At 48.8% G+C, this 25,958-nt stretch overlaps 1 protein-coding gene across 2 annotated transcripts in view; it reads right to left on the bottom strand.

The window, feature by feature from the left end:
• The window catches only part of LOC134416533 (interferon-induced very large GTPase 1-like), a 50,942-nt gene that overhangs the window by 21,278 nt on the left and 3,706 nt on the right, over positions 1-25,958 (bottom strand). Inside the window, exon 3 of one of the 2 annotated variants that reach the window (XM_063153257.1) lies at positions 16,814-25,771. The exons of the other annotated variant lie outside the window; for it this stretch is intronic. Within the exon in view, the coding sequence (XP_063009327.1) occupies positions 18,480-25,769 (7,290 nt within the window). The 5' untranslated portion in view covers positions 25,770-25,771 and the 3' untranslated portion in view covers positions 16,814-18,479. Of the gene's footprint in view, positions 1-16,813; positions 25,772-25,958 lie in introns of those variants that run through there. 2 annotated transcript variants of the gene reach the window in all.

Below are 25,958 nucleotides of genomic sequence, written 5' to 3' on the forward strand. Positions count from 1 at the left end.
TTACCCTTCCTCCCTTACCTTGGAAGGAGCCTTTAACAAATCATATGTAGTCATTTTCCAAACTGTGATTGCTTTGCATTTCAGCATGATAATCTTTGCCTGATTTCATACATTGCTTTCTTATGCTGCATGCTGAACAACATGTTTGATTTGCTTTCTCTTTGCCTTGTTTTCCTTTTTAAGGGCCAAGACCAGAGGGCAGTCTGATCTCACAGTCTCTTTGCCATTCTGGGTGATTTCTTAAAACAAAAAGACATTTCAGCATACAAAACCTCTATCCCATTTATCTTCCTATTATAAAACAGTACTAACAGCAATGAAGTATTAATAATCTTTTTATTTTCTCAGCTGCTCTTACTGGCAACCTCCTCCCAGTGAGCCCCTCCCAAAAGGGGCTAATTTAGGAACCTGTTTGCGTTTGCTCTGGTCAGTTCTCATTATTTATTTCCCCTTGCCCTATCTCGCTTCCACTCAAACCTTTTTACAGACCTTCACAGTAGTTTCTCAATTTTCCTCCGATACACACAGCTCCAGGTGGCAGGTATCAGATGTGATTCCCACACACAAGCTCTAAGACCTTAGGTTCTGAATCCACTTGACCAGAAACCTCTAATTTACACTCGGGGCATGTGCCCTGACACTTATTAGAACAGCAAAACAGCAATACCAGTGTTTCTCTTAAACACCGCACTGCAATAATACCTGCACATCCAGCTTTTGCCCATAGGCCATTCCCCTGTTCTCTGGGGAGACGGGGCAGCCAGAGCTGGCCCTGTGCCCAGGGGACAGCCACTGTCACCTCACACAGCATGCTAGCCTCTTGATGCACCAAAGGCTCCCCGAAATTGCCCACAAAGGCAGGCTCTTCTGTTTGTTACAGAGAACTTTAAATTCCTACAGCAGATTGTTTCCAGTCCAGACTTACTGCAGTACCAACTGAAGTCTCATAAATCTCATAAGTCTCATTAACTAATTCATCTCATTCATCTCTTCTATATAAACTCTGTTTTACAAAATATCAGTCTTTTCTAGTTCTCTTCTTGCACAGTCTAATTAAGCACTGTGTCTACTTACACTAGTTTTACTGCTTTGCAAAAAGGCTGTGCTTGTCACAGCCGAAACTCTGATATGCCCACAGACACACGCACCCCCCCCCTTTCTCTCAAATTCACTAGAGCCAAGGCTTGAATTGCTGTGAGGGGGAGAATTCTTGGAATTCCTTTAACTCGCTTTATCGTAGTTAAGCATAAATCACCGTACTATAGGTCTCCTGTGTAAAATGCTACTCTTGTTGCAACAAAATCTTAAAATCTCCACAAACACTACTATACAATCTGAGAATCAAATTACCACAATGCAGCGGAAGAAAATCACCACACAAAATCACTGGGAAAGGGCATATTTCTCAAAGTGCTTACTTTTCTCAACACAACAAAGCATACCAAAATTCGGCATTTACTCACATCAATTTTTCCGGGACACAATCAAAATAACAGCACACAGTCTAGAGATCAAGTCCAAATATCCAAGGCAAAGGAACTCTCTGAGCTCATAGTCACGGTTAAAATGTACCAAATCTACACAAATCACTACATTTAAACACGATAAATACCATCACTGACATTCCTCCACTCCCTTCTCCAAAGGGCACTTCTTCCCTGCCCCCACAGTCTGCTGCAGCCGGCGCCTCTGGCCTCACTCGACTGCTTCAAACACGGGTAGTACTGACCCCCCCACACTGTAGGGCACTGTAGATTTGCTCTCTTTTATACACCATACACTTATACACTTGCATGATTACAAACACAGCGCACTGACCACACAATGCATTGACCATACAGCAACACAGTGTCTGGACATCACACACACACACAAACAAAACACACACGGGCTCACACACGGGTTCTATCAGAACAATCAACCCCCAATACAAACATACACGGGTTCACCCAGCTCACCCCCAGAGCCACTAGCGGTTCCGCTCTATCAAAACGATGAACCCCCAACACACACATACACGGGTTCACCCGGCTCACTCCCAGAGCCACTAGCGGTTCTGCTCTATCAGAACTATGAACCCCCAACACACACATACACGGGTTCACCCGGCTCACCCCCAGAGCCTCTAGCGGTTCCGCTCTATCAGAACGATGAATCCCATCTCTAATACAGCTGCTCCATCAGCTGAACCCAGACATCTCTGGGTGGTTTACTCCCTTGCTCTCCTTTCCCTCCCCCAGGGGCCCCTCAGTACATACCGTATCTTCCTCCGCAGGCCAGCGGGTCGTTGTCTGTCCTCGACGGTGGCAAGTTGAGACAAGTGGAGCCCCACCAGGAAAAAAAATCCTAGGGCGCGCCTTGGAGGTCCGTCTATTCCCCCTGCCCCTGCGGGGACAGAGAAATCCTGGCTGGCTCGCCATAATGTTTTGTGGAGAAAAGAAGAAACCTCACAACTTTATAAAAGTTGTAAAGCCTGGTATGTTTATTTACGCGCCGGACGCATACAGAGAAAATTCTCCTCAAAAGGCATGCCTATCCCTGAAGATCTCAGGTCTCTTTTTATCCTCCTTCCAAATGCATATGCATACAGTTTCACAATAGGTTCATACATATTCATTCCACGTGACATTTATCGCCACTTATTCTTTATCAAAGGAATTCCTAGGTCGGGGGCAAATTGACCTCGTGGTCTTTTCTGTTTTTCTTTCTCTGTCTCCTTGCTGTCTCGGCATGCGAGTTTTTCCTTCAGCTTTGGCCTCACAGACTTTTCACCGCTGCTAGACACTTCACCTAACTCAGAATGGATCTCTACTCTGTCTCACCCCAGCACTGGAGTTGCCCCAGCAGTGCCAGCACAGGGGACGGGCACTGCCCTGGACCTGCTGCCACCCCGGAGGTCGCACAGCCCAGGGATCATTGGCCTCTGGCACACTCAGGCTCATTTCCAGCTGCTGGCAGAGCACACCCAGGAAATCCTCTCTGGCACCATGAAACCATCACCCCCTCTCTGCACCTTGTGCTGCATGGCTTCCTCAGGGTCAGGAGCTCCTCAGTGTCCCTTCAGGAGCAGCCAGAGAACCGTTCCCTCTCTGTCCCTGCCAGCCTGGCACAGCAGGAGCACATTCCTGCCTCACCCCCAGCCAGCAGGAACGTGCACACTGCAAACTGAAACCATCTGCACTCCTGACTCCATGGCAGGAGTGACCCAGCCAGGGCTGGAGAGGGATGGGGATCATTCTGTATGAAGCTCCTCTGCTCCTTCTCTGTCAGCCCCAGGGACAGCAGCTCCTCTTCAAGGACAGACTCCTTCTCTGTTGGGGACACGCTGTCTCCTGCACATCCCCCCAAATCCACTGTCTCTTCTCCAAATCAATGGTGTGTGGCCAGAGAACCTCTGCCAGGCACAGCTCACAGGCTGAGGCACAGCCAGGGGAATGGCACAGGTTTCTCGGAGGTGCTGTGACTGCCCCTGGATCCCTGGAGCTGTTCCAGACCAGGTTGGACTAGGCTTGCAGCAACCTGAGACAGTGGAATGTGTCCCTGCCTGTAGCAGCATCGTGATTTAGATGATGGATGCTGCTGGTTATTTCCCAATAAGCATCTCCTGTGGAAAGGCCTCTTGCAGAGGCATTCAGACAAAGCAGTCAAGTGCACACACCACACTCACACTTGACTCTCAGTGACAAGAGGCAGAAGGGCCTTTTGTATGATAAATTCCAGTGAAGGTCTATTCTAGCATGCCAAAGGGAAATCAGGGACAAAAGACCTGGCCATGTGGTGTGCACAAGGTTAACTGGGGGTCAGCAGCCAATGATCTGAGGGCATGGGGGTGTTACAAAGGGCAGGACAAAGGCATTGCCCTACAGGGAAGACAGGGCTGGCCACCAGGGTTACCACAACCAATGAGGAAACAGGGAAAGGACAAACCATGATAATTTGGGACATATGGGGAAAGTAACTGGGTGAATCATAGTGTTGGGAAGGCTCCATGAGGGAAGTCTTTCCTTTTAGCCTAGGTGGAGACTCTGTGGTATATTCTTGCAAGGCAAGGCCCTGGAGATTTCCCTGAGGAGTTCAAAGGATTCCACAAGGGCGATAGCAAGGACAGCAGGTTTTCATCCATATAAGAAGCTGTATGATTTTTCATTCCTGAATTTTAAAACAGTTTTCTCTCGCTATATGCAATCAACAGTCTTTAAAGAAAGCTTCCAGTTTACTTATATTGGTGTCCATCTTATGGGGAAATTTCCCATCCACTCACAAGGCTAGCCTGTTCCTTAGCCAGTGGTGATAGGACTTCCTCAATGATCCCTGATGCCCACCTTCAGGGTATGGTTGAGATGTATTGCAGGTCTAGGATTGTTTTAGGAGATTGTAAGTCCCTGTTTGGGCACCGTTTGCAATGTATAAATGATGCACAGACCCAGATGTAGTGCATTCATAAACATTTATTAAATGCATACATGGCTTTAATAATATTTTCACTATCAGGTTAGAATAATGTGAGCCTGGATAGCCAATAGCATGAACATACAAATGTCTGCTAACCAACAATATCCATGATCAATTCCTTAGTAGCGACATCAGCTCTTTTTTCCATATGACAAGTGCTTGCATAAAAACTTTGTCTGAAAAACTACCCTGCTTCTGCTACTTGTTCCATTTCAGAAACTTGATTAAGTCTTTCCTGACGTGACTAAAGAGTTCATTGTTTCCTAGCTAAAAGCTCTTTGTTCTCTTATTTTCCTTTGCCCACAGCCCTCCATACCACAGAGCTTCCAGGCTGGGAGAAGCCCATCCCAGCCCCTCTTTTTCCAGCCCTGGCTCTCGGGTGGTTGTGGGGTTCTCACCTCTGTTCCAGAGGCAGTGGGGTAATTCCAGGGAATCAGGTGTTTTACTTCAGCAGAATGCGAAAGTGGAACCGCTCTTTTGGGGTCAGATAATTGAACTAGGGTCAAAATTCCAAACCAACTCACAGTCAGCACTCATTTGTTGCAGACCTCTGACCCTTAACTACGTGCTGATTGCTGGTAATAATATTGTAAACTCTGATAGTGTGATTTGCATACATGTACAAAAAAGCAGGAGAGGGACTTTGGAGAAAGGCCTGGAGGGGTAGGACAATGGGGAATGGCTTTCCACTGCCACAGAGCAGGGATAGATGAAATATTGAGAAGGAATTCATCCCTGGGAGAATTGTTAGGGTATGGGGCAGAATTTCCATAGAAGCAATGGCTGCCCCATTCCAAGACAGGAACACCTTCCACTGTCCCAGCTTGCACCAGGCACCGTCCAATCCAGCCTTCCTTAGAAACCTCTCCAGCAGAGGAAGCAAAGCAGGAGCAGGGCCTGGCTGCAGCTTTCTTGGCAGGGGACACCCCACACCTGACAGTAAACAGAGTGTTTGGGTTTGGCAGAGGACATTCAACACCCAAATACAGCAGGGTACCTGGATTGCTTTTTCCTGGGCATGTGGACACACAAATCCTGCTCCATGGCCTCAAAACAAGCACTGGAGTTTGGATACTGAGACCTCCAGCCTGCCAGGACCAGCCATCGCCTGCCCCAGGCTGACAAGTCACAAGTGCTGGAGCAGACACAGCTGGCATTTGTCCGGCCTCAGGGGAAGCCTCAGCAGCTGCCAGGCAGGGCTGGGACACATCACCTACAGAGCATGGATTTGGTCCCTCCCTTCCCCATTTTTAGCTGAGCCTGTCTCCAGAGGGATATTTCCTCCAGCCAAAGAATTCCCTGCTGCAGGAGTGTTACAGGCACAGAATCCCAGGATGACTGAGGCTGAAAAAGACCTCCCAGGACATGGAGTCCAGCCTGCAACTGATCACCACCTTGTCCCCAGCATAGACCACTGAGGGCCATGTCCAGGCATTCCTTGGAGACCTCCAGGGATGGGACTTCACCTCCCCTTGGGCAGCCCCTTCCAAGGCCTGAGCACCCTTTCCGTGTAGAAATTCCTCCTGATGTCCACCCTGAGCCTGCTCTGGCCCAGCCTGAGGCCATTTCCCCTTGTCCTGTCCCTGTTCCCTGGCAGCAGAGCCTGATCCCCCCTGGCTCTCCCCTGCTGTCAAGGACTTGTGCAGAGCCACAAGGTCCCCCCTGAGCCTCCTTTTCTCCAGGCTGAGCCCCTTCCCAGCTCCCTCAGCCTCTCCTGGGGCTCCATTCCCTTCCCAGCTCCCTCAGCCCCTCCTGGGGCTCCATTCCCTTCCCAGCTCCGTTCCCTTCCCTGGACACGCTCCAGCCCCTCCAGGTCTCTCCTGTCAGGAGGGGCCCAGAGCTGCCCCCAGCACTGGAGTTGCCCCAGCAGTGCCAGAACAGGGGATGGGCACTGTCCTGGTCCTGCTGCCACCCCAGACCTGGCACAGCCCAGAGGGCTTTTGGACCCTGGCACACCTGGCACACCTGTGCCCATGTCCACCACTGGCACCAGGCCCCCCAGGAAATCTTACCCAGCACCATGAAACCATGATCCTCTCTCTGCCAGCACTGCACCTTGTGCTGCATGGCTTCCTCAGGCTCAGGAGCTCCTCGGTGTCCCTTCAGGAGCAGCCAGAGAACCGTTCCCTCTCTGCCCCTGCCAGCCTGGCACAGCAGGAGCACACTCCTGCCTCACTCCAGCCAGCAGGAACGTGCACACTGCAGACTGAAACCATCTGCACTCCTGACTCCATGGCAGGAGTGACCCAGCCAGGGCTGGAGAGGGCTGGGGATGATCCTGCATGAAGCTCCTCTGCTCCTGCTCTGTCAGCTCCAGGGACACCAACTCCTCTCCAAGGACAGACTCCTTCTTTGTTAGGGACATGCTCTCTCCTGCACATCCCCCCAAATCCATTGTCTCTTCTCCAAATCCATGGTGTGTGGCCAGAGAGCTTTTTCCAGGCATATCTTACATGCTGGAGCACAGCCAGGGACTGGCACAGGCTGCCCAGAGAAGCTGTGGCTGCCCCTGGATCCCTGGAAGTGTTCCAGACCAGGCTGGACTGGGCTTGGAGCAACCTGGGACAGTAGAAGGTGTCCCTGCCCATGGCAGGGGATGGCACTGGATGAGCTTTAAGGTCTCTTCCAGCCCCATTTGTGAGTCTGACAACGTAACCCAGCTTTGGAAGCTTGAAAGGGTGCACACATCAAGCCTCAATGCCTAAATCAAGGCTGGAATATCTGACTCAGTACCAAGATTTGTGCTGGATCAGCCACTTTCAATAGGCTAAAATTGCCGGAACAAGATCTGGTTTGGCACAAGGAGACAGGAATGATGTGGGTCCCATGGATATGACTGTATGGAGCAGCCACGGGGCAGGAGAATGGCAGTCCTGAGGTCCATGGCGGCAGTTCCTGGGCTGGCCCTGCCCCCAGGAAACCCAGAGCTCCCTCCACAGTCCTTTCATTTGAGGGACATCCCCAGAGCTCACTGTGTGCATCAACAAGTGACCACTGCCTCCCTGGATCCCAGCCCAGGAGGAGGAGAAGCTCCCAGTGACACCGTGGCCCCATAAGAAAGGGTAGTGTTCCATGTTTCACATGGTCCCACCATTACCACACTGGTCCTTGCTGCACCCACAGCCCTCCCAATCCCAGGTTTCAATTCAAACCTTTGCCACAAAATCCTGGTTCTCTCTGCAGTCCCCCCAACCCACAAACCTCGGGTCTCACTGCCGCTATCCTCCTAAACCCTGTGTTTTCCTGATACCACCCCTAATCTGGGGTCTCACAGCAGAACTCTCCATACCCTGAAACCCCAATGTCTCACTGGAGCCTCGAACCAAAACCCTGGCTTTCTTGCAAACCCCTGCCATGGTTTGACACTGGCCAAAAACCAGGATACCCACGAAGAAAACTGCACTCATGCTCTTCTGCTGTAGTTGAGCAGAGGAGGGGGAAATGCGGAGGCTGGTAAATTGGCTGAGGAGAATCTTACCACACTCCCCTTGAGGGACAACCCTTAAGCAACAACCTCTCTAGTCATGGTGAGGACAAAAAGCTTCCCTCAGAATGCATCGTTGCTGTATGTTGGTTCTATTTATCCTATTGGCCCTTCCCCTTTGTTCCACCCCTGTGCTCTCATCTCATCCATTCTGATGTTCTGTCCCCTGCTTGCTATCCCTATATAAATCCCTGCTCTCTCTGCCTGGAGAGTTCTTAGTGTCAGGACCCCTTTGCTGTAGGAGCTCCTTAAAGACACTCTGTGGAACCCCATATGAAGACTCCGTCCATTCCTTCTGTGCCCTCTGGCTGAAGTCACCCAAGAGCTGAAATCACTCAGCAAGAGCAAGATGTGTCTGTGCACCTAGGGCATCTTTTTTAAACATGCTTCTCTACCATTTCCACCTGCCGTGAGAAGTGGCGCCCGAACAGGGACCCTGTATAGCGGGTCCCTGGAGAAGCATCTCCACCAGCCTTGTGCTGCTGGACACAAGCTGCTTTCAGAACAGCCACTTCCTTGAGACGAACCACTTACGTTCTAAGGAGTGTTATCCGAAGGGTGACCAGGACCCTCCAAAGAAGCTAGGAAAATCCCGAAAGCTGGTCAACAAGTGACCACCCACCCAGTGGGTTTAGTTTAACCTGAAGAAAGACAGTGAGTTTCATATATATATATATATATATATTGGGGTCACCTTTTTCAATTTTTCTTTCTCCCCTTTTACTTCTGGGTGTGGGAGAGAAGCCTGAGTACGTGAAACCAACTTACCTGTCCTAAACTTAGTCTTCCTTGAAGGGACATTCATCTCCAAGTTGTGGGTGCCCTTGTAGCAGGGAAATTCAAGTTTTCTAAGAGGAATCCTAAGAGATTTATATCCTTAACCATAAGTGTCTTCTTTCTAATTTGTTTGGGGAAATTTTACTCTTTGTTTAACATCATTATTTAAGTCAATGGTAAAAATGGGGAATGATTCAGGGAATGATTTGGGAAAAGTTTCAGGTCTCTAGTTCAAAATTCCTTCCCCTCCATCCTCTTCCCAAGCCCCCAAACTCCCTTGCCCTCAAAAGGGGTAATCAGCCGGAGGGTGTTGCTACTCTACACAAGCTTGCTACTGTCTCCCTGATGCTCCCCCATCCCCTCTAGCCCATTGCCAGGACGACACTGGCCATGCCATCTTGGACCTTCCCCTCAACCTTGTCCCTATGCCCATATACCTTGCTCCATCTCCCCATGCTGCTGTTATCCCACAAAATGGTGCTGGCAACACGGCCAACCTCACCATCTTGTCTTCTTCTCTTCCAAGTTTTCCCGCCCTCGTGTGTCAAAATGGCCCCTCTTATGCCTTTTCCATTCCTCTCCATGGCACTCAGCTCCTCCCTTCCCCCCTGAGTCAACAGGTGTAACCATGTCAGGACCCTCCTGTGGTGGTTTCAGTTCAAAACCAGACAGAAACAGTAATTTTGCATAGTGGTTTTGGTTTGCTAATGTGAGATTTCCCCAATTTTGAGACTTCCCAATTTTGAGATTTCCTAACTAATGAGTCCATGAGTGTGGTGGGCTTCAGTACTGGTTAATCAACAGTGCACTCATTTCCTGCTGTGAGACAGTATTAGGGAAAAAAAGGCAAAGTAGGCTCCAAACTTTAAAAGGGTAAAAAGAAAATTTTATTAATAGTAACTAAAAGAAAAAAAAAAGTAGTAAGAATCAAAACAAACCCTTCAGAACATTTCTCCTCCCCCGACAACCTCTTCTTTTTCACTGATAATGTAAAGAAACAAAACTTAAAATTTCCAGTCAGTTTACCACCTTGAAAATAGTCTTTTTTCAGTTCATTTAGGGATAGAAGTCTCTCTTGTTAAGGTTATGGAGATTTCTCCACAAGAGGAAAAAACAGTTCTCTCGTGGTTCTCAATTTCATCACAACAACAGCCGCCTAGGAAACCCTGCCATCAGGAAATCCTTCCCATTTTCACAAGCCTCCCCACAGCTTGTTGATGGGCCATGTCAACTTATGGAGTATTGTTTTAAAGATGAGCTGCTCAAAGGAAAAATTCTCATTATCTATCTCTAAAATACTCTCCATCCTTGGGAACAGAAATCTCCAGGAAGCACTAGACTACTCTTCTCTCTCCATTTAAACTTCTCATGGGATCACTGCTATTTCAACATTTGCTTATCTTAGGATGGAGGCCTTTGCGCGATATCAATTTGAACACTTTCATCTCCCCATAGTTTAATACATTATAAAAAAAGAAGAGTCATTTCTCCATAGCTTACAAGAGAATTTCAGCTCCAAAAACAAGGCATCTCCTCACCCCTTCCATCTGGGACTTAACTTCTTCTTCACTGACCTCAATGTATTCATGCTGTTCCTTTACATGCTTGCATCTTGTTCTTTTCTCTCACTCGAGGGAAGATTGAAGCACTGAAAGGGTTAACATCACACCTGGGCTCTTCAAATGGCCACCTGAGACAGTTCCCAAGTTTTTTCATCTTTAACATGTGTGTTTCACAAAGGCATGTCCAGCTTCTTGGTGGTTCAACAGACTGTCAATTACACAAAAATCTTTGCGTCACTTCCCTGAATTTCCTCCCATTTCAAACCAGGACAGGGGCTAAACTGTGGCAGGATCCCCGGAGCAGTGGGCTGAAGCAGTGGAGTTGGGCAGACCCAGGGCAGAAAGCTAAATTGTAGCAATATCCCTGCAGGACCAAAATGCTGTCGATAGCATACACGACCACTATCCTCAACCAGTGAGCCAAAAAAGCAGCCATAAACCAGCTCCCACATCCCAGACAGAGTCCCGGAGTCCACCCCAGTACAGCTCATGGTATTATGCCACCACTCCTGAAGAACCTACTCCTCCTTCCCCTGGCATGACTCCCAAACTCTTGTTCTCCTGGCCAAGCCACTACAGTGGTATGTGAGTGCTTGGCCATTTTTTTCTTTTTTAATTGCCCCCAATTTGTCTCCTGGATAACCTCTCTCCCTCACAATGTCTTTCTTCCAGATAACAAATGGGACAAAATGCCCTGAAAAAACCCAAACCCACAACAGGATAGGAAGAGGATTTCAAACTTTTGGTAAGTCCCCGATCCTGTGGATGAAGAGGAAGGAGGGCAGACACAGATTAAGAGGAATTTAGGCCAGTGGCAGGGAGAATATGCTCAGGAGGAGAGAGAAAAAATGAGGAAAGGGGGAAATTCAAGCTCCGCTCAGGCAGGTACAGATGGACTGGTCCTGGTAACGATGCCTTTTTCAGAATCAAGTTGAGGTCCTGGAAGGACTTAGTACAGACTTAAAGGGAAAATCTGGAGAAGGCAAGTAAGGCATTTGATAGTATGGAACCAGGGTCCCGATTGGAATGATATTCAGGTGGTTTTAGATTCACTGCTGAATGTAGATGAGAAGACAATGGTGGTAGCAAAGTCAAAGGAAGAGGTAGAATGAGTTCATGCTCAAAATGTGCAACCAGGAAAAGCAGATCAATGTTTTCCACCTGGTGATCCAAGACTGGATCCCAACTGTCACGAAAATTAATCCACAAACAACAGAGGTTCATGTCCAAAAAGGAGACAGAGGAGTCCAGCTGCTTTATTTGAATAAAGAGAAAGGTCATAGGTGTTGTATTGCACTAAACAGTTTATTTAGTAGTTGTTTTGCACTGGGTGATGGGAAGTTTCTACTCAGTATGGTATGTCATGTAGATTATTCTCCCTTTCTCATCACATGGTCTCTCCCCCATGAACCCCTTTCTACACACCTGGTGGTCTGTAACATGGATACCCCTCCCCTCGCCCCTCCCCACTGTTATCCCATTGGCTGGGTCCTCTTTCCCCACCCCCATCCCCTCGAAACCCCACTGCAGGTGTGGTTCGCTCTCTTTTCTACCTAGGTGGTTGCCGGAAGCGGAGCATGCCATCCCAAGCCAATAAACAGGACTCTTGTCCCCACGTGAAGAAGAGCGCTTCTCGTCTCTTACTTTCTGTCCATGCAAGGCCGTGTGGGCTTGGGTTCAAGCTAGCTGGAAAGAACCTGTAGAAAGCCCAGAGAGCCACAGATTACTGCACATAGGCATTTCCCATGGGGTCTTTCAAGTTGTTGGAGGTTGCAGCCTGTGGCAGACATTTTTTCATAGAAATCCTTTCCTCTGGGATTTGTGCATCTTCTGGAAAGCAAGGGCCCCAGAAGAAGAATGTAAACAATTGTTATCGGCTGCTGTGGCATGCAATAGGATGCACCTGTGATTGGTTCATGTTCTGTGTTTATAGTTGGGGGCCAATCACAGGAGCAAGCTGGGGACGGAGTCCCTGGACACAGAACTTTGTTATAGATTCTTTCTATTCTATTCTTAGCTTAGCAAGCCTCTGCAACTTCTCTTTGTATTCCTATTAGTATAGTAATAATGTATTATGTAGCATATATCAATAAATCCAGCCTTCTGATCATCAAACAAGATTCTCGTCCTTCTCTCTCACCCCAGTGACCTCCTCAGGTCACTGTAATAGTTGGTGAACCCCTCGTGTCAGAGCAAAAATTAATTTGATAAGACCAGAGGAGCAAATTGCTGCACTGGGTAAAATCCTGTATGTGTAGCATTTGATGGTTGCTTTGAAGTGACCACAGAAGTGGATTCAAGCCAGGAGCTGAAGAACTGAAGATCCTGATTTGGACAGAGTTCACAGCCAAGGCTGACCACAAGTGAACCTTCTTCTGGAAAACCTTCAGGAAACATGGTAGACAAGAGCAGCATACCCGCGGAGCTGGCCAGAGCAAGCTGGACTCTTTCAAAAGGCACTGTTCGTTTTTCTATCCCTGAGGATTCAGCCCTTCGTAGTTTGTGGCTGTTCGTATGGCAGACACATGCCTTGCAGGAAGAGGTTCGTTTTTCTCCTTCAGAGGAGAACCTTATTGCCCTCTGGCAAGAATGGTGTAGAGAAGATGATTTTTTTCTGTCAGAAACAGATCTCTATGAGTTCTTTCGATGGGCAAAGCTTTTTGGGTTCTTTACTGATGCCCTATACACTTTGGATGTTTTCGTCTGGGAGTGCATGAATTCCATCTTTTATTTCGTCTACAGTCAGGGACGTCTTTTGCCTCCTGTATACCGACCATTTATAAAGCTCTTCCCAGTTTTGAAAAGGAGAGCAGCTGTTTTTCCATGGATTTCTAACTGCTATGGGCAGACCCCGTTTCCACCATCCCCAGTGGGAGAAGACCCAGTGGGGGATGAGATTCTGCTTCCCAGTCCCCCCTGCTTCTCAGCAGGGGGGGTGAAACTTTGCCACGCGAAGAAGTTTTTTTACTCTTTCTCTGGAGCCAGCGCCGCCTCTCTGCGTGATCCCGTCCCCGCCTCTCCACGCGGTCCTACCCATGGCTTCACAGGCCTCCCCGCCCCTGCCAGCACCTGTGTCTGAGAGTGCAGGAGCAGCACTTCCTGTGCCTGAGTTGCTAGGCGATGACAACGCGTCTCCAGCTTCCGGCTCAGCGGAGGAGTTCTCTGCAGCCCCTTCGGCCCCACCGCCGCTTCCATCGGCTTCCTCACCACCTCAAGCCGAGATGGTGCCTGTTCAGGATGGTGTTGAATACGGCGTCGAACCTGCGGGAAACTCGGAGCAGCCCGCGGCTGCTCCTACATCTAGCGTGATTCCCTCCCCGGTTCTGGCTTCCCCCCCGCTGCCTTCACAGCCTGCCCCAGCAGTTCTGCTGCTATCAGAGACTCTGTCCTCTGTGTCGGCATCAGAGACTGCCCTGGAACCGGCAGCTTGTTCGAACTCGGAGCATAATGGTCCAGTTATCTCTGTAGCAGCCGCCCCGGAGGCTGGTCTCTCCTTCCGTGGAGCGGGGGCTGCTCGCCAGCTGACTGTTGGGGCAGTCCGGCTGCCTGCTTTCAAGATCAGCATTCTCGGCGGGTTGGGGGGTGTTTCTTCGGGGATTGTCCCATGGAGGCTGCCATCTCTGCCACCTCTCTTGCGCCCCCAGTGGTGGGGGGCAGGTGCATCCGAAGAGCTCTGCCTCTGATCCCCAGCCTGGAGGGGGTGGGGATGAAGCCATGTGGTGGATGAGAGACAAACCCAATGCATTATTTGCATTGCAGGGGAAGAGGGCACAGATGAGGAGACCATAGCTGGTTTGCTGTGGGAAACAAACATCTCCAGACCCCAGATGGGATTTCTGGGGAAGGCTTCTATTTCCCTGCTGCTGGCATGCCTCAGTGGTTTTGGGAAAAGGAAGCGTGTCACCACCCGTGCTACCATTGTACTGGCAGCAGGGTGCAGGCCTGTGGGAATGCAGAGCCTGCCTCATGGGTTTGGCCTGGGCCGTTGGGCTCAGGAAGTTCCTGGGCCGGGCCCACTGCTTGGCCTCTTGATGTTTCTGGGAGTTGTGGTTTCTCCTACTGATCCTGGCCCCTCTTTGTGGGCCAGTTTTGCGGTTCCTGGTCCATCATGGGCCAGGGCCCCCAGGGCCTTACCTTCTCTGGCACTGCTCTGCTCGGCTGCTGCTCTTTTCCTTTTCCATCAAAAAAAAAAAAAATTAAATAAAAAAGATTGAAAATAGCGGGCAGCAGCTCTGAAGCACTGAAGCAGCAGCTCTGAAGCCCTGAAGGACTGAAGGGCCAGAAAAGGACATTCTAAAAGTTGTTCACATTGTTTGAAATTGTTGTAAGACTGTCAATGGTTTGTGATAACTATTGATGGGACTTTTGCAGAAGTCTGTTTTCAGGACCAAAAAGGATTCTCAGATATCCCAAGAGAAACAACTTCAGCTCATGGACTGTTCCTGAAACTCAGCGGCTTGGACTTGAACTTTCTTTGCATTGTTTTTTGCATTTTCTTAGATTGTAGGATTGTTTTAGTGATTTGTTAGTATTGTATATTTTACAGGTGAAGAAATTTTCTGTTCATTTCACATCAGCATTTTTCTTTTCATTTCTACAATTTAGAAAGGTGAGATGTCGCAGAGATTTTTTCACAGAAATCCTTTCTTTGGGATTTGTGCATCTTCTGGGAAGCAAAGGCCCCAGAGGAAGAATGTAAACAATTGTTATCGGCTGCTGTGAAATGTAGCAAGTGCTCCTGTGATTGGATCATGTTCCGTGTTTACAATTGAGGGCCAATCACAGAACCAAGCTCGGGGACAGACTCCCTGGATACAGAACTTTGTTATTCATTCTTTAATATTCTATTCTTAGCTTAGCAGCCTCTGCAACTTCTCTCCTTATTCTTTTTAGTATAGTGATAATGCATTATATATCATATATCAATAAATCTAGCCTTCTGATCATGAACTAAGATTCTCGTCCTTCTCTCTCACCATGAAGACCTCATCAGGTCGCTGTAATAGGATCCCAAAAGCACACCAGTTAACTGAAAACAATTTTCATATATACTTTTTCATTATATTGCTCAAATGCATCTCCATGAAGATTATACATATTCAAACATTCCTTTGAGTTTACATGTTCCAGGAATTCTTTTGCTTGGTACAGCACTTGACACGTCTTCTTAAAGTATGTGCCAGTATCAGCAGATGAAATTTTTATTTTATTTCCTCACCAGACACCCTGTTCCATGGTTTGACAGTTCTTGATAGCCTGATTCTTTTCAGTGTTATCTTATCATATGGATAAGATACTCCACAAGTACATGAAATCAATGTTATCTGTTTCACACTGTTATCTGAGTTATACTCACCACTGTCAGTTAGTTACACCAAAAAAATAAAAACCAGTAGCTACTTCAGTGTCACCGATATCTTTTCATAAAAATCCTTTCTTTGGGATTTTTCCCCCTTCTGAGAAGCTGTGGCCTCAGCAACAAAGTGTAAACAACAGTTATATGTTGGTGTGGAATGCAACAGGTGGATCCGTGATTGGTCTCTGCTGGATGTTTGGATTTACTGGCCAATCACAGCAGAGCTGGGTCTCACTATCTGCTGGGACACAGACCTTTGTTCTTGATTCATTTTCTATTCTTAGCTTAGCTAGCCTTCTGAGAACTTTTCCCTCTATTCTTTTTAGTATAGTCATAATGTAATATATATCATAAAATAATAAATCAAGCCTTCTGAACATTAGGTCAACATTCTCGCCTCTCTCTTCATCCTGCAACCCTTGTGACCACTGTGACACTTCTGCAACGCTTAATGTGATAATAAACATCAAATAGTCTCTATTTTAGTAGTTTGCAGGAGCCTAAACTATATTTATCACACAAAAATATATAATCTACACTGGGATTGTGGTAAAAAGGCTGACAAATTAGACTGTACAAAAAGAGGTTAAAAAGTGATTACAAACTGTACTATACCAAAATAATTTGGAAAAGCCAATATGACAGTGAAGGGCAATGACTACATCATTATTTCTTACAGACCATAGCAGCAACACAGCAAGACCAGGTGTCCCCAGTCCCTGGCACTCACCTGTGCAGCACACGCTCACATGGCCCAGCTCTGGCTCCTGTCACCGGCTCTGGGTCTGCTTGGCCAGGGCTGGGCTTGGCAAGGTTTGGGCCCATTCCCCGTTGGTCCTGCCGGTTCCCAGCTGAGCAGCTCCAGAGCAGAGAACCTTGCTGGGATCCACCTTCTCAGCCCTCCCTGTGTGAGACAGGCCAGGCTTGGTTCCCAGCCCTGCCTCCCTTGGCACCTGCCACTGACATTGGTTTCCCTGGTCATTGTGGTTTGGGGCTTCCTACCCTCTCACTGTCCCTGCAGACAGTGAAGCTGCTCCTGGAGCAGACCCTGAATGGAGCAGAGCCTCTGCTGTCCAACCCCCTTCCCCAGTGCCACCCCCTGTCCCCTGCCTGTCTGCAGCACACAGAGCTGGAGTCACCCCCAGCTGTGGCTCCCCTGAACACAAAGGAGACACAGAGCAGTCCAAATCAACACGTTTATTAGCACAGTGTGAAAACCAGCAATCACTTGTTTTACAATTTTCAAAGTTTAATGCTAATAAAATTGCTATGAAAATTGTATTACAAATTAGAGCAATAAGCATTTGGACACCCAGGTTAGGACAATAGAAGACAATAAAAAGCAAAGAGTTACAGATGTCTGGGTGCGTTTTACTCCTTCTGCCAAGCAAAAGCCCACCTTGCTACCAAAGGATTAATCCTTAAAAGCAATACCATATTGCATATTCCTATATCTCATACATGATGCAAAAATTATTTTCAAACAAAGGGTCTTTTCTGGTTATTGTCAACTCTCCTCTTCATCTTGTAAATCAATCGTCTTGGTCGCTCAAAGTCTGGTTCTTCCCGATAAGGAGGCAGTAATTTTTCTATTGGGTTTTGGTGTCTTGTTGCTGTTATCTCTATGCGAAGAATTTCTTGATTCTCTTATCCATTCCTTGAGCTACTAGAAAAGTATCATCCATCACATAGTTTCTATTTTATATTATGCTATAGCCTAAAATTTATACTTACCACACTACTTAAAAGAGATTAATACAACATAACTTTCCAACATAACACATATAGTGTTCATTTTAATATTTGTGAAGAGCCAATGACATAATATGCATTTTTCACACAGAGCCTGCAGGGGATGAGGCTGAAGCAGCCCTTCAGCAGCTCTCCAGGAAGGCCTTGGCCCTCCCATTGCCAGTGGGGTTTCAGCACATGCACAGCAAAAGCCCCCACAGCTCCCTGGGGCAGAGCCAGCTGGTGCCACCTTCTCCAGAGCACGGCTCTGGTGCCACCAGCCTGCCTGGGCAGCACCAGCACTGCCCCAAGGGCTGCTGCAGAAGGTGCTGCAGACAGGATTCTCCACACGGGGCATTTCAAAGGCTTTTGTTCAGCAGAGGGGCCAAGGGCAGGAGCAGCTCCTGCTGGGGCTGAGGGCTGGAGGGAAGGGCAGCAGCCCCAGGCACCCGAGCAGGAGCAGCTGCCCTGGACAGAGACACAGCACCCCTGAGACAGGGAGTGAAAGCACTGCCTGAGCCTGGGACAGTCGTGTCACTGCTCTCCTGAGCCCACAGGCACAGCAGCTCCTGCTGGGAGAACAGCCTCAGTTGATGCAGGAGGCTGCAATGAGGGAGGGAAGGATGGCACCCAAAAGCCAAGCAGCCCAGCTTGCAGCCAGCGTGGAGCTGGTGTCAGGTCCAGCAGGCCTTTTTCCAAGCAGGACAGGTCCTTGCTGCAGGAAAACTGCCTTTGGGGCACTGTCCCTTCTTGTCTACAGCAGCTGATCCAAGGGGTGCTTTGCGTGCTGCCCTTTCCCCATCCCTGCCCTTGGGATCAGGCTTGGCCACGAGACCAATTGCCCCAAGGAGTGGGTTTGGTTTGGCTCTAGGACAAAGCTGAGAGGAATGTTTATGGCAAACAGGCAAGAGGATTCTAACTTTTCCATGAAGCAAGGGACTTGCTGAGTAATGGATGCAATAATGCAGCTTATTTCAACAAATTTGGAAGCAATTGGATACCATTGTCTTTCCTGGACTTGAGAGCATCATCATTGTAAATGCATTTTGTAAAAGACTGGTACAAAGTTTTCCTAAACTGCAAAGCTGTTGTGGTTCTTCCTTCCCATGGACATGGCCTAACGCTTCTCCAGCTCAGACAGAGCTTCCTCCTTGGTAATTCTCTGCCACGCCTCAGGGATTGCTCCTCTACCCTGAAACTTCCCATTGTACTGAGCTTCCAGCTGTGTCCTGAAATGAGACACAAACCATTTCCAGTACGCCTGCAAGGATGAATCAGGAAGAATTTTCCAAGTGGACTTAGGAGGTCCAGCATCCCGGTATCTCTTGTAGGGGATTCGTTTACTGTCAGAAAGTACTAAATAGCAGTCACTTGCAACAAGGCTGGAACAAATATCAATGACCAGGTGGTCTGTTCTATACCATTTGATTCCCATCAAAGCTTGTGGGCGATGGAAGACCACCTGATGGTCTCCATCGTGATTCTGCATGGTGTTTGTGCAGACAGCCCCACAAAAGGGACACTGTGCCCAGCACCCTGCAAAGTGCTCTACAAGGATGGTGTGAGGCTGCCTTGGAAACGAGCTCAGGTCAGCACCAGCCAATTCTTTCATGAGCCTGTTCCTCAGGTCATTCAGAGCTTCTGTCATGGCCCTGCTCAGGAACTCAATGTCTGTGACCTCCAGGTGCTCAATGCCCTTCAGGTCACTTCTGGGCAAGTTGATCACCTCTGTCAGTTGCCTACAAAATTCATCCAGCCAAAGAGAAACTTTGTCTTCTCTGTCTTTTCTGTCTTTGACAGTTTGGGTTGATAAAGAAACAGCTGAAAGGATGTTTTTATAGAGAATATCAAGGGAGGAATCTAAAAACATCCCCAGCCTCCGATTCCCATCTAAAGAGTGACTCCTAACTAGTGTCTCAATATAATTCTCAAAAAACTTTTTTGGAGACCTAAGGTACTGCTTGAAATACTCAAAATTTTCCTGTTCTGCCAGGTATCTCAGGATGCAAACTTCCAGATTGGCTCTGCTGCCCTGGAAATCTGGGGATTTCTGCATGTCCTCAGCGATGGCTTTAGCTGTCCTCTCATAGACTGCCTGGCGAAGAGCTGGCTCAATCTTGTCACAAAGAAAAACAGCAAATGTTGTGACAGAAGTGGCTCCTTGGCAGGAAATCTGGAAACATTGGAAGAAATCTTCTCTCTTGCTGTTCAGGTACACAACTGGGTCATTTGCCTTTCGGAATGCTTCGTGCATAGTTTTAAACCTTTCTGCTGCCACTGTGCACAGATACAGAGACAAATCCATGCTGTACTCTTTGTTAAGAGTATATTTTGCATTGCTTGGGACAGAGTTGACAGCTTCCTGCACTTCATTGAGTATTTCATGAATAAAATTTCTACTGTAATCACGTTTCTCCTCTTCCTTCTTAGCAATGTTTGCTCTCACACACGCTATGATGTTGTCTGTCATTTGCTCAAATTTGATCAAATCAGCATTGAAAATGCTCCAGAAAACTACCGTTATGCCAAAATACCTTTTCTTCATGATGTGTTTTTTTGGATCAAAAGAAAACCCTCTGCCTCTAGCAAATGACCTCATCCGTGCATGGAAACCTGGCTCCTTAAAGTGCTCTAGAAGGACATCTTCAATTTCTGCATCAATATCCACCCGTTCCAGAGGAGGGGCAGCACGGGAGACTTCAGCAATCCACTGGTTCCAGACAAGAGTAAAGTTGTCTTTCAGTTCTCTCTCACTGAGGCTCTTCCCTTTCAGACTCACAGCCAGCTCCCGACTCCTTCTCAGGAGCTCATCTTCATAGTCCAACTTCCTTGCATCCAGTTTCTTCTGCTCCTTCTGTAGCTCAATAAGATTCTCACATTTCTTTTTTGTTTCATGAAGAAGAGTCTCTTTTAGTTCTTGCAGCTTCCGCTCTGTACTTGATTTCCACTGGACCAGTGTCTCACAGTCTGTGTCTTCCGTGAAATACTTTTCCACTTCCTTCTCAATGGCATCACTTGTCTCTTGCACCAGCCCTTCAAGGTGTTTTATGGTGACATTCTGCATCTCCCCATTGCGAATTTTGTTGTCCAGTCTCATCTGTACATCTAAGATGTGACTCCTCAGCCTCCAGGTCCACTGACTATAGGCACTTTCCAGTCTCCTGTATACAGCAATCTCCAGGGAATTCTTGAAGCTGAACACAAAGTTTTCATTCAGCAAAGCATTCCAAAGGTCACCAATACGATCTTTCAGGCTTGAGAGCCTCAAAATGCTGCGCTGAGACTGCTTCTTGGCAGACTGGAGGATTTTGCTCTTCAGTTGCTGCACATTCTGGCTGTAGGTGGGGTTGGGTGGTGCCATTGGGGGATCTCCTTCCCACAGGTGAGCAAAGTAGTGAATGTGGGTGTTCACATCAAAGCCAATGACATCGCTGAAGGAGGAGACATCACAGAATTCCTGCTGAGCAGCGATCATGGTAATTTCATCCAGCTTTTCCTGCAAGCGCCTTCGTCCTTCCATGTTCTGCTCCTTGGCAGTTGCTTCTCCCACATTTTGGTGGACAAAGAGGCAGCTTGGGGAAAGATTGACTTTCTTCATCCTCAGGAAAGCCTGCACAGCGATCTGGAGAACATCCTGCATTTCTGATGGATTTTCTCCAAAGATATTGATCACAGTCAAATTGCCAACACCAATGACAAAGGTGGCCAGCTCGTTGTCATGGTTCAGGGACTGTTTATTTGCCATCTCGATGGCACGAAGTCCCTCTGTGTCAACCACCAGCACAAAATCAAAGCCCAAGTCTTGCTGCAGCTCCTCGCCCACTGGGATGAGCTGCATGAAGGCTCCGCGGGTGCATCTCCCTGCGCTGACGTTGAACTGCAGACCAAACATGGCATTCAGCAGGGTGGACTTGCCTGTGCTCTGGATGCCGAGCACGGAGAGCACAAACACTCGTTTGTCCCCCAGCCTCTCAATTAAGCTGTCAAAGATTGCTCCCACCCAGCGCAAGGGCAGGTAAGAAGCGTCCCCATCCATCAGCTCCACTGGGTACCCTGAGACCATCAGCTCTGCTGCAATATCTGGCAGTTTGTAAAAATTGTCATTCTTGCAGTTCAGTAATTCCAGAGCTTCATAAATCTGCCCTACCTCTCTCAGAAGGTGCTCCAGGCCAATGGATGAATCATTGATTTCTTCAGAGAGGGCATTCAAATGACTCAGAGACTCAGCATTCACCCTGGGTTCTTTCTTGCTTTTCTTTCTTGACAGGATTTCAGACCATAACTTGTGATAGTCGCTCCTCAGTTCTTCAAGGCGACCACAAGACAGCTCGTCCATAAAGACCTTCATCCACTGCAGGAAGTATTTCTTGGTATCTGCTGGCTGGGCCTGGAGAAAGCCAAGGAATGATTTCATCAGTGCGTTGAGAGGGAAAGCTTGGTCAAGTTGCTTTCTTCTTATTGCTTTCTTGTCATATTCAATTTGGCTCCGATGATGCTCAATGCTCTTGTTCCCCTTCTCCTGCAAGCGAGTGAGTTCTTTGTCCTTTTGGCACCACTGGTGCCACAGTTTTCCTTGAAGCGGCAGCAGCTGGGATTTGATCTCAGACAGCTTCTCTTTCTTCAGAAGCTCCACCAGCTCCTTTGCCTTTGCTTTGGCTGTCACACACGCATCTCGATCTGCATCCACTATGAACCCGTGCTGGCGAGCTTTGTCCACGCAGGACTCCAGGCTGAAACATGGATTAGAACCTTCCAGGAGATTTCTAATTGTGTTGGTTAGCTCGTGCATCAGTTCTGCTTCGTTTCTGTTCTTGATCCCTATTGTTATGGTTTTGCTTGCTTGTCCAGCTGCAGCATTGTCATTTTCCGTGAGAAGACAAACCAAAGGCCTTTGTGACTGCCACAGGCCCTGCAGAAGCTTTTTCCCCCTGTTGTCCATGTGCTCCAACTCAGATATGAGAGCCACGTTGACGGCAGATATCTCCTGCAGGAACTGCAGCTGTGCTCCATGATCCCTGGCATCTCCATGCAGGTTACAGAAAGCCACGCAGCGCTCAAAGGTGTCATTGGGGCTTCCACGGGGGCAGTACCAGGCGATCTCCACCAGCCCTTCCATCAGCAAACGCTCTCTGGTGCTGCCTCTGCAGTGGCGGTGGAAGAAAGTGTCGTGTTTGCGTTTGCTGAGCACAGCGTTGAGGAGCTGGGACTTGGAAGAGGAGGCCGAGCTGCCAATGCGCATGAAGGACACGATGGGTGTCTGTGCCTGAAAGAGGAGTTTGTTGCTGAAACTCTTTGTTTGGGCTGGCTTTCCTGACTTGTCCACCTCTTTCCAGCTCCTTTGGATTTGGCTGAAGGTGTAGAGAGGGAACTCAATGCATGAAGTGCTTGGGTTGGGCACCAGCAGAGGCAGCGCCAGTTGGCAGAATGCCAGCTTGGTTGCCAGGGTCTGTCTCAGGAAGTCATCAGCACAATGGAAAATGGCCATCTGCAGGTCCATGGGGTGCACATGGCTGTCCCTGCTTGCGTGTTTAGGGCCTGGTTCTGTCAGATTGTCAAAAAACTGTTCAAAGGCATCTGAGTGTTGGTGCTCTTTAACTGTGGTTTGTGACACATGTGCAAGGCCTGGGTTGCTGTCATCCCAGCAAGTCAGGTACCTAAGTGTAGAATCCACAGTTAACAGCTTCTGCAAGAAGTATAGGGGCAGTTCCTTGTCCTGGCTGGGCTGGCTGTCCTGCAGACATCTCTTGCAGATGGTGCGGAAATCTCCCATCCCCATTTTCCTTGGATAGTGACTTTCCAGTCCAAGGCGCTTGAGCAACTGGAGGAAATCCTGGTTTGAAATGGTTTCATTTTCTCTGGATTTGTTGCTGTCTGACTTGGACTGGGACTGACTGGAGAACTCAGGAGTTGGAAGAGTGTCATCCAGGTCTCTGAGTATGTTCTGCATCCTCTGTTCATCCCATTTGTCATCCAAGCAACCACTGATCAGGGAGTCCAAGTCCTGTTCCAGCCTATCCCAGTCTTCGTCTCCACTGTGCTTTTGGAGGAGATTCTTTATCCGTGTGGACCACAAGCCTTTCATGTGATCTTCCATGAAAACTAAACGCTCCCTCTTCTGCTCAAGGGACAGCTCTTGACTTACAGGTGTCACAGTCAGACCCGTCAGCAGGAGGAAGGCCTCAGCTCTGTTGGCATCTTGCTCCTTCAGGTTCATGTACTGCTCACATGCCGCTTCCATTTCCTTGGCCATGTACTGAATTTCTGGGTGTCCAAGGAGGTGCTGAAAAGTGCTGCTTTCCACCTGGTATCCTGTGCTCGTCACAATCAAGAGCACCAACAGCTCCATGTCCTTCTGAGCCTGTTCCTGGAGAGACTGGAGTAAGGAATAAATGGCAAGGCTGCTGGTCTGGGTGGCTTCTATCTTTGCTTCATGAACATCAGAAGCAGAGCTTCTTGGTGCATAGGTGACAGCATGGATGTGCTCCTTCATTTGCTGCAGTGTTTTGATGAGCTCTTGAAGCTCAGAGACTTTGGGAGATCTGGGAAGTGGGTGCTCAGTCTGGAAGACCCATTGCATAATGAAGGAAGCCTCAGGGAAGTCCTTGACAGAGTAGATATGAGGATTCAGGAGACTCCTCAACATTGCCTTGATAGTGGTGGTGTTTTCTGGAGGTGACTCCTGGCATCTCCGCACAGTGTTCACCAGGAAGTCCTGCAGGGCTTTGTCTGACAGGCACACGTTGATCCACACACTCGGGTTCCTGGTTTTTGCTTTCAGATCCTCTTTTAGCTCCATCAGCATGAGCAGCTTTTCATCCACTGTCACCTCCCAGGTCTTCACAGTCCCCATGAAACTTTTGGCCCCTTGCACTGCACTGCCCAGTTCCTCTCCAAAAATGGTGCCAAAGCTCTGATTTGTCAGCTCTTTGTACCCAGCCCTGAGGGCTGTGCTCATCTGACCAACAGACTTAAAATCCCCACAGTGATTGTACAGGATGACGTCCCACACTGGGATCAGCTCAAAACCACGGTCGATAACGCACCACGTTGTGTTATCAGACACGAGCCCCGTTTTCCACAGAGGAAGGGAAGATGTGTCTGCTGGGCCCCCTGTGTTGACCACATAGAGCTGAATCGCTGTCTGAGAGCTCTCTCTGTCTCTCCCCAGGACAGAAGCCTGTGAGCTGGATTTGGAAACATCCAGGGTCCCTTCTACATTGGCCCTGAAGCCACCCCAGCTGGCCCCAACAAAGGTGTTCAGTGCTTCAGATGTTTCTCGCTTCACCTCTTCCCGCTGCTCAGCTCGGAATCCTTCTGTAGACGCCTTCCACCAGAATATGCCCCCAAAGTGGAGGGGACCTTGGTTTATGTGGGACCCAAACCTGCTGAAGAAGCTCTCACACATCTTCACAAAGGTGGAGTTGTCTTCTTCCTGACTGAAGCTCAAAAGCTGCTCCATGTCTTGCAGCTCCCGCAGAGCCGCATCCGAGAGCCGAAGCTGATGCCTTTGGAAGTAGCAGGAGGCCAGAGGGATGTACTGGTACTTGGTGATGCAAAAGTAGCTCTGCTCAGAGCGTGACTGGTGGGTGTGCTGTGACTGCGAGGAGCTGCTCTGATCTACACTCCCTCCCAGATTAATCCCCCAGAATGAGGATTTGGCAGAAACACTCATGCTGAAGCCCAGCTGCTCCATGGACTTGGTGAAAGTGGATTCTGCTGCAGAGGAGGAGAACTCCTTCCTTTCAAGCAGTGATCCTTGCTCTGGACCGGCGAGCTGGAATCCCTCAGGAACCCTGAGGAGCTGCTCTCGCATTGCCAGCACATCTTCAGGTCTGCTGGTTCTGTAGATGCCCTGCAGGGCCAGTCCCCCTGACGCCCTCCTCAGCACCTCCGTGTCAGGGATGTTCTCTCTCTTGCCTGCTGACAGCTCCTGCTGCTCCAGCTGCTTCTGGATGCTCTCCAGCACATCTGCCAAGGGTTTCTCTGATGGTGGCCAGAACTCTTTGGGAATCTCCATGGCTCGCCACAGAGTCTCTGCTTTCTCCCTCAGAGCATCCTGGCTGTGGCTGTTGAGCATTTCTGTCAGATCCTTCAGAGCTTGGTTGGCCTCATCTTGTCTCTGCTTTGTCTTCTCCAAGTTATGCTTTTGCATCTCCTCGCACGTTTTGTCATCTCTTATGTTCAGGAGTTTCTGGAGTGCCTTTTTCTCCCAGGGGTGCTGTACCTCACACTCCAGCCTGAGGTAATCTTTATATTCCAGATGTTGCAGGGCTTCTTTGCACTTGATTCCCAGGATCTGTGAAGCTTTGGGCAGCCAGTATCCAGCATCCAGTCCTTCCTTCTCAAATGCCTCTGCCAGGAGCTGGGCCTTTGAATCCTCCTCCTGTGTGTCCTCCTGCGAAGCCATGGCTGTGGAGGAAGAAAAGAGACATTCCCTAAGGTGTTGTCAGAGGCCCCAGGCTACTGGCAGAGGCTCTGCAGCAGCTGCAGCCCTGGGGATTGCTCCCACCTGGCTGCTGCATCCCTGCCTCGGGTGGCACAGGAGCCAGGGTCTCCTTCCCAGCACCCTGGATGTGCCCGTCGCTTTCCTGTTTGC

This window comes from Melospiza melodia, chromosome 3 (genome assembly GCF_035770615.1).
Source record: "Melospiza melodia melodia isolate bMelMel2 chromosome 3, bMelMel2.pri, whole genome shotgun sequence".
Lineage (NCBI taxonomy): Eukaryota > Metazoa > Chordata > Aves > Passeriformes > Passerellidae > Melospiza > Melospiza melodia.